This window comes from Euleptes europaea, chromosome 5, assembly GCF_029931775.1.
Source record: "Euleptes europaea isolate rEulEur1 chromosome 5, rEulEur1.hap1, whole genome shotgun sequence".
In the NCBI taxonomy this organism is placed as follows: domain Eukaryota; kingdom Metazoa; phylum Chordata; class Lepidosauria; order Squamata; family Sphaerodactylidae; genus Euleptes; species Euleptes europaea.
The window spans coordinates 52,003,328-52,020,719 of NC_079316.1; the positions used below are offsets into that span (position 1 = coordinate 52,003,328).

The following is a 17,392-nucleotide window of genomic DNA, read 5'->3' on the forward strand; positions in this document are numbered from 1 at the left end:
GTCTAGGGCATGTTGTGCTCCTTCAGCGCTTGGACTGCCGTCGCGTCTGCTTCCTCACAGGAAATCATGTTGGTGTACTTGGATCTTGACCGCTGCGACAGCCAAAGAACTCCTGGCCTGGGCTCAGAGAGTCAAACTGGCCCCCGAGTTTTGACCCCAAACAGTTGGGAGTGTCTGACCACAGGAATCTCCGGCAGAGGTGTATTGACTATGCAGGTTTAACAAGGAAGTGGCCAATCTGCCTGCTGCCGAGGTGGTTGTAATGCAGCTGCCTGGAACAGATAGGAGCTTGTTTGCTGGTCCTCGGGAAGCATTCCTGAGGGGTCGCTACCCGTAAAGTGAAATCCAACCTTTCCTGCCAGCTGCCCAGAGGCCACAGCAAGCATGTTTGTGTTGCTGCCCCGTTTCTGGCTGTTCCAAGCCAGCTATTCACAGGATGGGAGTGACCTGCTGCTGGGGCTGCAGCCAAAGCATTCCTGCCACAAAGAAGGGAATCCCACCAGCATGCATAACATGGCAGGAGCTGTTCTGTCAGCACAACCCAGGGCCTGTGTCCTCGCAGGCAGCTTGGGTGGAGGAGGCCTCTGACATCTATCCTATCTTCCCATCACCCCATCAAGTGATGGCAGTCATTTCTGTCTCAAAATGAGTTCAGCCTTTTCTCTGAACTTCACGTTTAGCTGCTTCAGAATGTTACCAGTGGATATGCAGACAATCTCCCTGTGTACCATATGCTGACCTCCAGTAAACACCCCAACTTTAAAGATTCTGGAGAAACTATGATTCAGTCCAATCCCACCACTGTGATGGCAGCTCCTGAGTACCATCAGCATTGCTGAATTCACAGTGCTAAGAATTCACAATCCCAATCCAAGAGCAACTTGCAGGTAGAAAACAACAAGTGCTAGAGAGCGTCTGACCTGGACCTGGGAGACCCAGATCTGAATCCCCGCTCTACACATGGACACTTTCTGGGTAACCTTGGGACAATCACATTTTTTCAGCCTGATCTACCTCACAGGGCTGTTATGAGGATAAAATGGAGAAGGGGGAAATATTGTATATTATTTTGGGTCCCAACTAGGGGGGAAATGGTGTATAAATGAAGCAAATAAAATCAAGCTGCCTGCTTGACACACTGTAATACGTAAAATAAAGATACTTTAATAGTAAAATTCAGCAGTGAATACCTAGCTATTATAGCTGGTCTGTTCAAACAGCTGCCACAACTCAGCGTAGTCTTAGAAAACTCCGTCTGATGCCCACAGTGTGGGCAGTTACAGTAGCCAGGAAGGCTCTAGCACTCGAGCATATGTAATGCATAACTTCTTCCGTGAGCAGTGCCAGCCACAGGTCTTTGGGCATGCTGTCCGCATGGAAACTCATGCTGAAGTACTCTGAAGCACTCCAGCCCCACTATCCAGAGGCCTCAGAAACATCCTAGAGGGATCTTTGCTTGAGCCCCATACATTCCCATTAAAGCACATTCTGGCTATAAACAAGGACCGATACTTTGCTGCTTATCCCAAAGGGAATGGCAGAAATTCTCCAATGTTGAAGGAGCCAGGTCACTTGGAGCTCCAATCCTGCTTCACCGAGAGCAATCTATGGTCATGCGTCTGCACCTTGCCATAGAGTTGGCTCACTCACGGCCTTCCCAGGCATCTTCCCTCTGCTTGGCCTCCAGGCGCTTCCGCTCTGTAAGGAGAGAGTGACAGGTGATGGGGTGGTCAATGCGGGAAGCCCAGGACTTAGAAGAGCCATGAGATCACAAACCTTCGCCACTTCTTTGGTACACTTTTCCCCTTTATTCCCTTGACATACTAGGCTGTGCTGCCAGCCCTGCTTCTGTGGCATGCCACACTGCTTTCTTCAACAAACTGCGGTCAGCTGCCCTGCTGGTACTCAGAACAGTGTGCCCGGTGCTGACTTCACCACGCCAGTATGTTCCCGTGCCCAGCCGAATCCATCCAACATTCCAGTGTGCTGCATTTCACCTCTGCCTGGATCAGAGATCCAGGGAAGGCCAGTGAGCTGGGAAGAACACAAGACACCAAGAAGCCGGCAGCTGCAATTAAAGTAAATTAGCTGTTCCTACGCATGACTTATACTGCCTCCTGCAGCTGGACCAGAATTCTCAGTTGTGTCCTAGAGCAGTAGTTTGGATTGGAGTACCATCTAGCGTCCGAAGTTGAACACTGCAGCCTCTGATGCTATCTTATTCCCCCCCACCCAAGTTGCTTTTCTCCCAGAGTGACAGGTAAACAGGGCCAGTTATACCCATACCTTCCGTCACTTGGCCCTAAAGACACTGAATGGAGCTGAGGACTGCTCTCACCATTCCAGGGACACCCTTGCCCTTTTCCCAGGACCCCCAAAGAAAGAGGGACTGAGAACTAGAATCTCTTCCTCTTCTCAAATGGCCATGAGAAGGAAAAGCCTACAAAGACATTTACCTGGGCACAGTAAAAGAAGACATGATAAGCCAAACCATCTGCTCAAACATGAGGCTACAGTGACCCAGGCTTCACATGTATGTGAAAACCAACAAGGGAGTCATTTCGAAAAGTTCAGTTTGTAGAGCACATACTGTTACTGGCAGCGGTAATGGCAATGGAAGCATTTGCACTGATTATTGGATTCAGATCCTATTCAAGCTAAAGCTACGGAGGAAAAAAATCTTTATTAACTTCTGATTAAGCTGAGAATGTCACAGAGACCTAGCCTGATCAACACTCACAATCCAGTTGGAAAAGAACAATTGGGCAGTGGCTACCAGACTCGCTTTGGGGGTGTGTGTGGAGGGCTTCCTGAGAATATTCCACAGGAAAGGGAAGGTGTTTGTTGAGTTGAATGAGAATTATCTGGGGAGAAGAAGTGAGATTGGAAGCAGGAAATCAAATCAATCACATGGAAATTTATCAGCTGAACTGACAAACAACTGTCAACACCCTTCTGAAGTGCAAAAAGCTTGTTTTTGAAGTTAGGCACCTAATACATCTGAAATATTTACATCGTTAATTATCTGCACCACCTGTTCTGATGATAATTTCTGCCTGAAGGGCCTTTGAGAATCTGAAACAGGTATCTATGGGGCAACTCCAGGTTGGGAAAACGGTGCGGTGGGGGCTAGGTTTCAATTCAAAGCCCCACCCCAGCTTCACTACCATTAACAAAGAAAAAATGCTTGGGAACGCCACACATGGAATCTCTAGCATGTTGTTCAGTTTGTCCTTAAGGTACTCTGTCTCCCACTCCCAGGATCAACACATGAGATAAAAGGCCATCCAGCCTGTCATTGATCTCTCCAAGGATATTTGATTATTTCCAGAGATTCTGCAGCGTGGAAGGCAGAATACACTTCAGGGACGAGGGCAGAAAGGCTTTTCAGTGGTTCTGCCCTTGTCCCTGAAGTGTATTCTGCCTTCCACGCTGCAGGACATAATTTCTCTAAAAAGCCCAGAGGTGCTGAACAAGCAAAAATGGGGCTGAGGTGGGTACTCTGATTTTTAACTCCCGTACCCAGGCTGAGGTGGTGCAGGGGGTATTCGCAAAGTGTTCAGCTGACCCATCTGTACGACTGGGTCAACAAATCTACATTCCAGTGTACGTATTAACAGTAATGGAAATTGCACTTGGATAAAAGTATCAATCCAGAACGGAGAGACTGAGCTGGGGAAATAGCATTTACCTCTGACTTTTGTGGTCCTCGGCCCTTTGTCTAGTAATTCAGTCCCCTTGCTCATTTCATGAAGCTCTTCTTTTTGAGCCAAGCCTGATCAGTAAGGCCAAACCAGTTGCAGCAATATGAGATCTGCAAATGAACCTACAGCTACAATTTAAACTTTACACTGTAACCATCCAAGGACCCTAATTTGGATCAGGGCTAGGATGCACATATGGGGGTGTGTGTGTGACTACGTGCGTATTTTTAGATTAGAAGACTCTCTCCTCCAGTGCTGCTTTTACTGTTTGATTCCTCCTCACCCCAGAGCTATTATTTGTCCAGGGGAGACCACAGGAATTTGTTTTTCCCTTCTAGGGCAAATGGGACTTTGACAGAGCTGGACAAGCTGCCCTTGAAAACAGCACTGGGCAGGGGACACCATTAAGCCCTAACCTCCCACAAACCCTAATCCAAACCAGGGGTCAGCACAGCTGAAACTTCACATTTAAAAAAGTAATAGGGGACTGATGGATTTCCTGCTGCAACATCTAGTTTTGACCTCCAGTTACATATTTGCTACACCTAGAGTAAATAACTGTGCAGAGTCAGAAAGCCGGGCATGGCCTACAAGTACACATTTGTGAAACTGGGTCCTGGAAATCCAGTGATCGAGGAACAGGAGATTCCTAGGCAGATTCCTATGGGTATGGCAAATGTCAGGACACTTTGCACAAAGCTGCTCAAAAAAACACAGGGCCTAGGAGCCTAGGAACTTGTCCCAGAGGCAATATCAAGCAATGCCCTCCCTGGAGGGGATGCTGGCGATGTGATGTGGGTGCAGGACAGAAGAGTGTCTCCCAAAGCTTCTATGATCTGCTCCCCACTGACCAGGGACACAGTTCTCAACTGGCTGATACTCAGTGGAGTCCCTCTCTCCTGCAGAGGAAGACACAGACACGCTGGGAACGTGCGAAGACCTCAGCAAGCTCATTACGGTTTCCAAGCAAGTAGGGCAAAACGGTGCATTCTCCAGCCAGGCTAGCACGCTCCATCACTGTTATCTGGCTGGTGCAGCCGAAGGGCAGGCGGTGAGCCAGCTGCCATCACACCAGAAAGGGACAGAGCCATTAAAGGATAACAACAAGCAAGGGACAGCAGCTCCAGGAGGAGCCACCTGTCAGACGGCTTCCTGTGCCCCAGAGCATGCTGGGAAGGGAGCACAAGACTTTCCTCAGCAAGGACACCTTATTCCACTTGGTTGTGCACTACTTTGACAGCAGTGAATGGGAAGAGACTGTCTGGCTAAGTGAAGTGAGAGCACCCCTTTCCCCATATGAAATCTGACAACAAGGAGCTTCCTTCTTCTACACCCTTGCATGTTTCAGCAAGGCACACCTAGTGATCCAGAAAGCAGAGTCACTGATTGCCCAGGAGCTTCCCTGTGGAACTCAGACAGGCAGAGCCGGGTGTGTGACACCAGGGAGAGCACACAGTTGGTTCAGCTGAGTTGTCATCCCACTCTGAAGCAGACAGCTAGGCCACGAGGACTCCTCAGGGGCTCCCAGAACATGGGCAGTAAGGAAAAGTACAGCAGCCTCAGGCTGAGACACTAAGAAATCCCCAAGCATCCCTCACCTACACTCTACAACACTGAAGCTCGGATCAGCACAACCTTACACACTCATTGCTCTGTACAACATTAACCCCCGACTTCCCCATACCGATAATGTTGCCTGTCTTCTTTGGCTTACCTCGGGCTGCCTGTAACTGCTGGCGCTCGGCTTCACGTTCTGCTTTGCTCTGCTTGCTCCGCACACCAAGGGCGCCTGTCACCAGCCTCCTGGCCAGAGCGGCTGAAGTCTCAGGGCGTTCTTTGGCTGGTTGCAGGAATTCTAGAGGAATTGGCAAGGAAAGGCAGAAGTCTCAGTACTGACTCCCAGCACTATGTATTATTCTCCATGGTGAAGGGAAAATGGGAACGTTGAGGGAACCAAATCATCCCCTCTGCTAAAGCAGGGGCTGCCTGAAAGGATACATGCCAGAAGAGAAGGAGCAGAACACCAGCTGTAGCTGCGAAGCTCCCCTTTGCCACAGGTACACCAGAGTAGCGAGTGGCAGGAAGAGAACCTCTATGAAGCTTCCCACACCAGATTTAACATATTAACTGGTTTTAGGGTAGAGGTAGGCATCAAAGATGTATCACAGCGGACATGGTATCCTGAAATAACAATGACAGAGGGAATCCACCTGGCTGGATGTAATATGAGCAAGCACTGGCAGGATCACAGATTAGTCTGAAGGAGGGTAATTTGGCTCACAGAAGGCCACACTACAAAATGTCTAAAATCTCACCAACCTGCGCCAACCCACAGTGCCATTCATTCGCAATAGGGATGCTCAAACACCTACCAGTTCAGCTCTCTTCCCGTTCACCAGCAGTGATCAGGCAGCCAATTAATCGATGGGCTGTTCACAACCCATTGTGTTTATTTGCAGGAACAGGCTGCATGCAGCCATCAGAAGGAGCTACCTAGCTGATAAGAGATCAGCTGGGAGTCCGTTTCTGATCTCCTGCTGGGGAAATTTTGCTGTGTACCGAGCAAAGTTTAGTTTAGTTTTTTGAGGGGGGAAATCAGAAGCCAACTCCCAGAAGATCAGCTGGCAGCGAGGTTCTTTTGCTCTCCTATCCTGGAATTTTTGTTGCCTCCCAGTCTTGCTGAGATGCAGCAAACTGGTTGGGGGGAGGGGGTTGATCAGAAGCCCAGCTGATTTCCTTCTCTTCTCCTCACCCCAAGCTATGGGCATGGGGTGCAGAGCAAAGGAGAGAAACAAGCTCTTTCTCTTCTCCTGTTGGCAATGTAGAGATTGGGGTCCTTTTTGGCCTCACCAGCATAGGCTCGGGCCTTGGACTTCGCAGCTCTAGTGGCCTGTGACAGCGGACGGGTTTTCACCATCAGGTGCTTGGTGCTGAGAGCATCTCCAGCTGTAGGAAGAGAAACAGGCATAGTATAGGTAATAGGATCAAGCGGGTGGGACTTCTTGCCTGCTGAAAACTGTCAAGAGGCATAGCCTGCTATGCCACAAATCTCCTTTCCAACCAGTAAGATTATCCTCTGGTGCCAGGCTAAAGCTCCTACCTGCAATGGGGCTGGAGAAGATACCCAGCGCATGTGTGTCATCAACCCATTTAATGTCAAAGCCTTTCTTCCTGGTGAGGGAGAACAAAAGAGAGAGAAGTTGGGGGTGTCAGGCCATTCTTGGTGGGGAAGAAGAAAAACAACAGTACAGAGCTCCTCTCTTATCCAAGGGGAACTTTTGATGGGATGGGAGATAGGGAGGCTGTATCTTTGCACTCTCAACTTCTCACCGGAGGGTTGAAAGATTGTCTGGCACTGTTGGTACAGCACTCCTTCAATGGGAAGCAGAGCCAAACCATAGCTGGGTAGCTTTGGAGCAAGGCAGGTGCTAAAGGCTTTGAGTCAGGGAATACCTCCACACCTGAGGGGTGGCATTAAACATATGGAGCAGAGGGAGGGGGAGGGGAAGGTGAAGACTTTAAGGCAGCAGGCAACGGAAAAGGAAATCTCAGAAGCTGGAAAAATTTCTCATGCTTATCACCACCCCCACTCTCAAAACTAGCACAAAGGTGAACCCATAATTGTGCAAAATGGGGCATACTGCTCACTGGTAACTGCAGAAAACATGCAGCAGGTCCTCTGTGCGGAATTCCGGTGGGAAGTCATAGATCTCAATGACATGCGGAAATTCGGACTCACTCAGGTCCAGATTAGCTGGAGAGTGGCTGTAGTAGTCAAAACGTGGCTCCTGAAATCCAGAGGGGGGTGAGGCGTGGCCAGACAGCTGGAGGAGAAAGCAGTGTCAGTGAACCAGATGTGCAAAGTGACATATCAGAAGGCCCTCTTCACCCCTCCTCCTCCTTTGTGGCAAAGGCCACAAATGCATACACCCACCACAGGCCACAAATGCATACGCACAAATGCACACAGGTGTCATTTTCAGGGAACTGACCTTTCACTAGATCCCCACCCTGCAAATGAAAATCACGCACTTCCTCCCACTGCCAAGCACTCTTGCGTACCCCAGCCTCTGGGCTTTTTTGGCAGCCCTGAAGCGGGTGCACCGGCTGATTGATGGGGCAGTGGGCTCATGCTCTGGAGAAGGATTGATGGACCACGGGAGATTGGGAGTTATTGATCAGATGCCTCCTGCTGCTTGCATACTTTCCCCATTTAACATTTCCCTCTGCCATTTCACCAGTTCCAGGGAGGTGGTTCCCCTCATTGTTTCCAGAGGAGGGAGCTGGAGGGAGCCTTTGCTCTCAGCAAGGATACATCTTGCCCATTCAACACCCCACAGAAGAGAGACTAGCTGCACCCCAACCAACTCCAGAAGCAGCTGCATACTGTAACTCGGTATTCAAGGTGGGTATGTTGTTTACAGTAGGTAAATAGGTAGAACCAGAAGGAGAAAGCCAAACACAGCAAGGCAGTGCCAAGTGGAGACCTGTATTTCCCCTGGCAGCTACTATACCCTAACAGATGCTGAACCAGAAAATATAATGGTGTTGTCAAGGGTGGTCTCAACACAGTAACGCAGTCAATAGTCAAGGGTAATAGAAGGGGTGAGCCTGCAACAACAGGGACAGCAAAGAGTGTGTGCCATTGTAGGTTTAAGAGGAGCCAGGCGGTGAACCTAAACGTTATGAAACTTAGTGATCAGATCCCAACAGCTTCACGCCTTGGAAACACTTGAAGAAGTACAGCAATTACAACACCGAGTGGCGTAGCAGACTATCAGAGACCGTGGACTGCACTCTGCATGAGCACCCCTGCCCTTCACAAGCCATTGGGTGCAGAAGAGGCGACACAGACGGCTGGGGGCCGCCCGCTGAACAATGGGGGGGGGGATGAGACAGAGCATTTCACAAAGTATGGAAAATTCTCTATGATGCCTAATAGAGGAGGGAGAGCTTAATGCTCAGCATGCACCATTGATCCTTGCACAACTTGAATTCTGACCATGACGAGCTTGCTATGAGGCTATTCAGAGCATATGTGTTTCAAGCAATGCTGTTCAGGCATCTATTACAACAAATATGTTAGCAACAGTTCACACACTGAGAAAGCAAGCCCATTAATGCTGGTGTTTCCTGTCTTGGGTCACTTACAGGAACTGTGCGCCCTCGTGCCGCATTAACACAGTCCCAGCCTCCTATTCTCAGTCTCCTTCCCAGAGATCGCTAATGTGCAAGAGTTGTCCTGTGCTGGGAAAGGTTCTGCCAGCGGATGCACAGGCAGCAGGGAGCAAGAGGACACAGGAAATGAAGACTGTCTGCCACGGCTCAACGCTCTCCAAAGATTTATCTGAGCCGGTGCACGTTCCAGGCAAGCAGGGCAGCCTGCTGCGGATTCCTGCTCGGCTTTTGAGATGGAAAAAGAAGAGGCACAGGGCTGGGGTGGTGGAGCCTCATAACCCATCAGGAGTTACAGGCGTTTCTGCATGAGGTGGGAAGGTGACCCCTTGAGAACCTGTGCTAAACTATAGCTTACCCCCTCCACCCACGTGTACTGGCTAGTTATATCATCTCCAATAGCAAACACAGCTTTCCCCCCCTGAACTGATCTTCTATAGAGATATGTTTCCAATGATTGCATATTTTCCACGGGTGACTGAAGGAGTACACTGCAAGGCTCTGCACAACTGGGTGGGCAGCTTGCTAGGGCAGCCATGTTGCTTGTGGGCGCAGGGAACCTGGATAATTCAGAAAAGCACAGAAGGGAGATTTTTACCTTCGGTTACAAATTAAAGGTTTTCCCCCTCCTAATTTGGATATGCATGTAGTTTACATATACACATGCATTGAGGGGTGACCGACTCACAGTTTCCTCACTGGGTCAAAAGAAAAGGGGTTGGGCTGGATGGATCTGATTTTGGTTTTGTTTAGTGCCTTTTTCATCCCGATTTTGTGAAAGGAAAACAAGAAAAATCCACCTACGTCTTCAGGAGGAGCAAGACCAAGCACAGCCGTCTCAGAGACAAGCCTCCTTTGTGTAAGGAAAGCCGGGGGCTGCCAAAAGGGAGAAGATCCTTGATGCTCCCCTTGCCCCCCCCCCCCACCATCAGAACCCTAACAACAATCAACAGTCACGATTGCTAGGCAGGCAGAAAATGCTAGTGTTGTGCCCATAGAAGGCAAGACCCAAAATATACATAGTCCACTAACATCAGAGCCAGCGTGGTGTAGTGGTTAAGAGCGGTGGTTTGGAGAGGTGGAATCTGATCTGGAGAACCGGGTTTGATTCCCCACTCCTCCACATGAGTGTGTGTGTGTTAAGTGCCGTCAAGTCGCTTCCGACTCATGGCGACCCTATGAATGAAAGTCCTCCAAAATGTCCTATCTTTGACAGCCTTGCTCAGATCTTGCAAATTGACCCCTTCTGGATGCACACCTTAACGTGGTGAGGGGGTTTGTGAGTGTCAGGGAAGCTGAGAGCAATACCGTAAGGGGTCTAGACTCTATCAAGAGACTAAACTCCTAGCAGAGTCACTCAAGACGGAATGGTCACAGCTGAGACACCAGACGAAGATGCATCCACCCCCTTAAGGGATCAATGGCCACATCAGCAGAACAGAACAGGCAGTTCCAATGGGGATGGGGGTAGAGGAATCCCTGAAGGTTAGCTACTGGGCAGCAGCAGTAGTGGAAGGTGACACTGGCGGAAGATCTTTCATAGACAACGGCAGTGCCACTACGGCTAACTCTGGTTAGTACTGCGCAGAAGAAGGCACTGGTAAACCACTTCTGACCAACCTTTACCTTGAAAACCCTATGATGAGACAATCCACATGAGAGGTAGAGGCTAATCTGGTGAACTGGATTTGTTTCCCCACTCCTCCACATGAAGCCAGATGGGTGACCTTGGACAAGTTACAGCTCTGTTAGAGCTCTCTCAGCCCCACCTACCTCACAGGGTGTCTGTTGTGGGGAGGGGACGGGAAAGTGATTGTAAGCGGGTTTCAGTCTCCCTTAAGTGGTAGAGAAAGTTGGCATATAAAAACCAACTCTTCTTCTTCCTCCTCCTCTGAGCATACAGCAGAGGTAACTGGGGTGTGTGGGGGAGAGGTAGCTGTGAATTTCCTGTGTTGGGCAGGGGGTTGAACTAGATGACCTTGGAGTTCTCTTCCAACTTTATGTTTCTATATTTCAAGTACGGGTGTGCATCTGGATAGTTACAATCAGAAACAGTGGCTGAAATTCCCTGTTTAGTGTCAGAACAGATTGAAAACTAAGGGAACTTCATTTCAGATTGGAAATATCTGAATGCATACCCCTAATCCCAACTATACCACCTACAATGAGCACAGTTGGTCCTCTGTTCCCACCACACATGTACACACACAAATCAGTACCTCCTCCCATCCACCTTGTGTGTAAAACATTCAGCCCGGCACTGATGTTCAACTGGTGATGGAATGCAAAGCACCTCCCTTGATGTCTGCAAAGATCTGATTGCTCTCTTCCACAACCCCACTTTTTCACACTCCCCAATACCAGTGCTCTGGTTCCTACGCAGCACAATGAGTTATACTGACCTTGGCACAAGGAATTAGAGTAAGTTTCTCACTGGGGCAAGCAATAGCACAGACACAGCTTTATTTAGACACAAGTTGTTTTCTCAGGGTTTTTGTCTATTTTTATCTCACCTTATTTTTCTTTTTTAAACACAAGCAGGAAGATATGGATAAGTGCATATCTGCATCAACACAGCCACAGGGCTAGAACTGCAGAAGAAAAGCCAAACTCTGTTGGTTTGTTTTTTGCAGGAATCCTGCCCATGAATTTTCACTACAACATTTCCCCAGCATCTCTCCCTCTCTAATACACAAACTTTAGTTGCATTTTACACTAGCAATTAACGGAGAAGTGTTTTAAACTGACACAGGAACTTCCCACAGTAGTCTAGTATACCTCTGTGAGTAATTTACTGCAAGATACATGCAAATTGACCCAAGAAGGGGCATGTCTGCAGTGGATACTGCAGTAAGTTCAGGAGCAATCACTAGGGCAAATACATCCCAGCAGATGTTATTCCCCAGAAGCTTTTTTGTATGTTCTGCTTCTTAAATTCATGCAAAGACAGCTACATACTTGGGTGGCACCTGGTTTTCATTTTTGACAACCCAAATGCTGTTTTTTCTTTTCACAAAAAGGCTGATGAAGAACAAGACATACATAGGTTCTTGTAGGTTATCCGGGCTGTGTAACCGTGGTCTTGGAATTTTCTTTCCTGACGTTTCGCCAGCAACTGTGGCAGGAATCTTCAGAGTAGTAACACTGAAGGACAGAGTGTTACTACTCTGAAGATGCCTGCCACAGTTGCTGGCGAAACGTCAGGAAAGAAAATTCCAAGACCACGGTTACACAGCCCGGATAACCTACAAGAACCAATGAACTCTGACCGTGAAAGCCTTCGACAATATTTTTAAGACATACATACTTTTGTGCAATTGGTCTGGACAAAAGTCTTCCACTGCTCCTATTCCTGGCTATTGTCCTATCCTTTCACCTCTGTTATTGAAGCATTTCTTGCTCCCCCCACCCCGCCAAGTGATTTTCTACCATCATACCCATTTGTGAAGACATCCTGTTAACATTGTCTGCTAATTTCTTGTAACAGATGGTAAACCTCGCTACTTCATGACCCTATAGTCCCAACTATTGCACAAGCAAGCTTGTCTCAAGGTTCTCTGCCTTAAGGGAGAAGGGAGATGTTAAACAAAATGTAGGCCTGGGGGAAAGTATGTGTGGGTATGTTGATGCAATTGCAATGGCACAAGCTCACTGTTTCTTAAGGAGAAAGAATAAGAAACCCAAATGACAATTTTAGGAGGGAAAAATGCACAAACCATGGAAATACACATACTTATCCCAGGACAATGAGCAATAATGCTGAAAGGAAACAGTGCTGGATTGGTTATAGCCTAAACCATTCTTTGTACTTTTTTTTCTATAGCATGCTATTCCTTCAATCAGATGACCAGAATGTCTTCATTAATGTCTTGCCTGTGAAATTTAAATAAAAACATCACACCATCTAACAGGATAGATTAGGTGGGCACCTTGTCTGAATTGGCAGAGGTGGTCTTGGATATAGTGCTGGAGACACCCAGACTCATCCTTCTGCAGAACTTCAACATTATGCGGATTATATCTCACTGGGGCCAGCCCAGTTTATAACTTCTTTGTCTGCCTTGGGTCTCTCCCAAATTGTGACTGGTCCAACACATGAAAGAGGCCACACTTTGCACCTAATCTTTTGCATTGAATCTTTGAGGGAAGGTTTGATTTCAGGGCTGGAGATTGGCCCTGAACCATGGTCTGACCACTACCTACTCAAAACCAAGGTCAATGTGAAGGCTTACGACTCCTACTATGACTCCCCTAGAATGCTCTAGGGGATTTTAGGATTCCAAACATGTGCTCTATTGAGGTTGCAGTTGAAGTGTTGAATTTGAAGCTCCTTGAAGTTATTGACAAGGTCGCCCCTCAATGACCTCTCTCAACCTTGGGATGAAAACCAGCCCCCTGATTTACCATGGAGTTAGGTGATCTGAAAAGGGTTGGGAGACGTCTAGAATGGTGCTGGCAGAGAACTCGTACTAAATCTGACAGATCATGTTATAGAGCTCACTGTGAGACCTATAAAGCAGTAGTGACAGTGGCTAAGAAATGTTTCTACTCTGCTACTAGTGCATCAGCTAGTTCCTGATCATCCCAATTATTTAAGGTAACAAGGCTTCTGCTGACTCCAAAAACTGAGTCTTCATTGTATCAGTACCAGATAAATAATTGTGATATTTTATTGTGATATTTTATTACTTTGCAAAAGTATCAAGAATACGCTCTGATTTAGATGCCGACTGTAACATAGGTCCACTGGAAGAGCTGCCTAAAAAAACGCCTGTTCTGTTTATGGACCACTTTGACCCAATTTCCCTGGTGGATGTTGACAAACTCCTGGGATCTGTGAAGACCACTACTTGTGCCCTGGATCCTTGCCCATCTTAGCTTCTAAACTCATGTCAAGACCACATCAACAAATCCTTGGTATCTGCTATAAATCAATCACTAACTCAGGGCACCTTCCCTCAGCCACTCAAAGAGGGGGTTATCCATTCACTACTAAAAAAAAAATCCCTACAGAAAAATTATGTACCCAATTATCACCCAGTCTCTATTCTGCCCTTCCTAGGCAAAGTAATCGAGACAGCAGTAGCAGACCAGCTCCAGGTCTTCTTGGATAACTCAGCTCTTCTAGACCCTTTTCAGTCTGGATTCAGATCAGGCTATGGAATGGAGACAGCTCTGCTGAGTTTAGTTGATGGCATTCATCTAAATGTAAACAAAGGTCAGGCCTCCCTGTTCCTCTACCGCCTTTGACACAGTGGACCATGTCATCTCCTTGTGGCGCAGAAGTAGGCATCAAGTTGTGCATTGGACTGGTTCAAATCATTCCTCACAGACCAGATCCAATAAATTGCCACTGGAGACCAGTTTTCATCAGTGTGGGACCTATCCTGTAGGGCCCCACCGGGTGCAATCCTATCCCCCATGCTCTTCAGTCTTTATGTAAAGCCTTGAGGCCAAATCATTCATAGTTTGGGGGTTGGCTATCATCAATATGCTGATAATGCTCAGCTATATATATCCTTCTCCAAATCTCCTGATGATGTGGTAGAGGTCCTGCTGCCTGGTTACTGTGATTAAATGGTTAAGACTGAACAAACTGAAACTAACCTTGGAAAAACAGAACACTGGTTGGGAAGGAGAAAGTCTTGAAGGACGCTATGCTGCCCACTTTCAATGGGGTTAAGCTGACCCACGCCAACTCAGTTAAGAGCCTCGGGGTTATACTGGACTCAACATTATTGCTGGAGAAGCAAGCTAATGCAGTCGCAAAAAAGGCTTTCTTACAACTCAGCCTAGCTCAAAAAATGGCCCCCTTACCTTGAGAAGGCTGATCTGCCTACTTGGATACAAGTCATGGTGACATTAAGACTAGACTACTGTAATGCACTGTACATTGGTTTCCCCTCAAAATTAATTCAAAAACTCCAGTTGGTGCAAAATACCACAGCTCGGCTATTCTCGGGAGCTAGATGGAACATGCATATTACTCCCATTCTGCAGTCACTCCAATGTCTGCTCATCAGTTACCAGGTTTATTTATTTATTGGTTCTATAACTCAAATCCTATTTCTTTGTTTACTGGATGTCCCATTTTATTGATTATATTTGACTTACTCTTTGTAATCTGCCTTGAGACCAAGTGACGAAGGCAGATTATAAATAACGTAAATAAATTTGCATGGATCCATCCCTCACCTGGCGTGGCGACTGCCATTTCTGGGGGCATTCTCTGATTGTAGCACTGTTCAAAGAAGCAGTTATTAAATGCTGAAAGAAATCTATAAATCATAAAATAAAATCCCCACAGCCTGCATGATCCTAAGTAATCCCCACAGCTTGGCTGAAAATTAGCTTGCAGGCCTTGCCCAGTTGTTCTTGGAGGACCTCCTCCTCCTCTTCTTCCTTTTTGCATATTATACATTCCCCTTAATATCTAGAATTGATGCTTTCGAATGCAAACATTTTTAATGTACTGGCACCAATTCTCACTTAACGGACAGGCATAGTTTTAAGATACACAATTGTTTTATAAGAAAGAATATTTCCAGTAGGTCATGTCCACAGGAGGCCAAATCCATGACTGGGGTTTATGAGAACCAAGGACAAAGCACTGAAATGCGCACTTGCAAGAGGATCCTTCCATGCCTCATCATTCCTGTTTACACCCAGGCATTCTGTTGCATGGTTGTTGCTCCCCCTGTGACACCAACCCAGCCTGACTGTTACAGAAAACAACGATAAAGACACAGTCCTGCCAGATAATCTAAATTGTTTTTCCTTTCGCTGTGGCTTCCGGCATCCAAAAAATTCTCCTGTCTGCTTCTCAGACTGAAATGTTATCCTTTGTCTTCTCCTTCATTTGGCATCTGAATTCTTGAAAAGCTCAACTTCAGCTTTTAAACTGAGTTCCTAGCTACCATGACTCTGGTAGCAAGTATCTGTAAACATTCACCTGTTGGGGGAGGGGCCAGTTCTTGTGTTCCCGTGATCACCTGGGAACTGGTGGATAACATCATGCGCCTGAACATGCAGAACTGGCAGAGGAAGAAGGAGTTCCATGTGGAAAAATACCTGGTTTGGGGGCAATTCCATCCCTGCTGCCCCTTCTACAGCTACGCAGGGAAGTCCCACTTGATGTGCCAGCATTTCTGCTAAAGGCGCCAGGATAACATGCCCCCCACCCGCAATTGTGCAAGAAGTGCTAAGCACAGGGCCTGGGCTGGGTCTGGATTGGTAGGCTACCGGCCTAGAAAGGGAGATTTAATTTCTGTGCCGCTACTGATTGGAATAAGCAGCAGTGAACCCAGAGCTACTTCCTGTAAAAGCTGCCCCCATGGAGTTTTAACAGCTTCCGTTGCCAGGGGTTTAGGATGGTTTATGAGCTAACCCTTAGTAATGAGGCTGCTTAGTTAATTTCAGTGGTTCACAGGAGCTATTAGCAAGCAGAATCCATTCAGTTCAACCCTGACTCTTAAGCAGGCCTAGATGCACTTTGAAGCAATATTAGGACACTTTGTTACTTTAGGTACCTTTGTGTCACTCCAAAAAGTAGTGGGTTTATGGTATTGATTTAAGCTTTAATAAGGGGCTTTCAGCCATCCAGCCGACACTGAGCTTTCCTTGCAAACCAAAGGCAACTGCACATTCCCCGTGCTGAGCGCCTCATTGTAATACATTCAGCACTTCACCATTACGGGGCAATATGCTAACAAGCCAGCACCAATTAAAAACCTGCCATTTCCACGAAACTTCACGGTACATCTCTCCATGCCTCTTGGTCAGCAGCCCGATGGTTCTGCTCCACAGCAACGCAGACTCCACACGCACAGCACTTCCACTTGCTTTATTGCATACATTTTATATACTGTCAGCGGAGGACTGTATTTCTCTTTGCTTCACAGAGGCATAGCCATGCTGAGTCTAGCAAGTAGTCGGGAGCTTTGCCTGCTGCAGGCATCGGCTGCCGTAGTTAATTGCTGTACTTCTGTGTTTATTGACTCCTCAGTCGCCACTTGGGTCGAGCAATTCCACAGGCAAATGTGGCCAGGAGGGGTCACTGGCCTCGCCTTCCCAGCCGGGATGTGGCAGAGAAGAGCTGAAAGAGGGAAGCGGGCGTGGCAGACTCAGGGACCCTTCCCCAGGCCATGTTGAGTGAGGAGGACAGCTGGATAAAGCGGCCCAGGACCCACCCAGTTGGCTGGGGGTAGCTGGCTGGGGCGGCCACTATTGGAGGAGAGGATATTTCCCTAGGACTAAGACAGGCCTGGGGATGCTGGGGAAGAGAAGGACCAGTGGGAAGGAGGAAGGTCTGGATGTTAGGAAGGGCTTTAAAAGCCATGGGCAACGGAAGCCTGGCCTGGTGGACAGAGGAGGAGGGTGAGAAGCCAGAGATGGCGTGGGCAGATTGAGGAATTCCCCCCCCCCCATCCCCGGGAAAGGCCAAGGAGGCATGAGATCTGTAACCCAAAGCTGAATATACGAGATACTGGGCATCCATGAGCATCCATGGAGTC

General features: G+C 47.7%; 1 protein-coding gene across 1 annotated transcript in view; it reads right to left on the minus strand.

Annotated features, from left to right (window-relative positions):
• Window positions 1-1,596: 1,596 nt before the first annotated feature.
• Window positions 1,597-17,392, minus strand: part of R3HCC1L (R3H domain and coiled-coil containing 1 like) — a 40,594-nt gene continuing 24,798 nt past the window's right edge. The window contains exons 3-7 of the mRNA XM_056850163.1: window positions 7,353-7,528; window positions 6,805-6,875; window positions 6,555-6,650; window positions 5,419-5,559; window positions 1,597-1,698 (exon numbers count right to left, since the gene is read on the minus strand). Of these exons, the coding sequence (XP_056706141.1) occupies window positions 1,643-1,698; window positions 5,419-5,559; window positions 6,555-6,650; window positions 6,805-6,875; window positions 7,353-7,528 (540 nt within the window). The 3' untranslated portion in view covers window positions 1,597-1,642. The remainder of the gene's footprint in view (window positions 1,699-5,418; window positions 5,560-6,554; window positions 6,651-6,804; window positions 6,876-7,352; window positions 7,529-17,392) is intronic.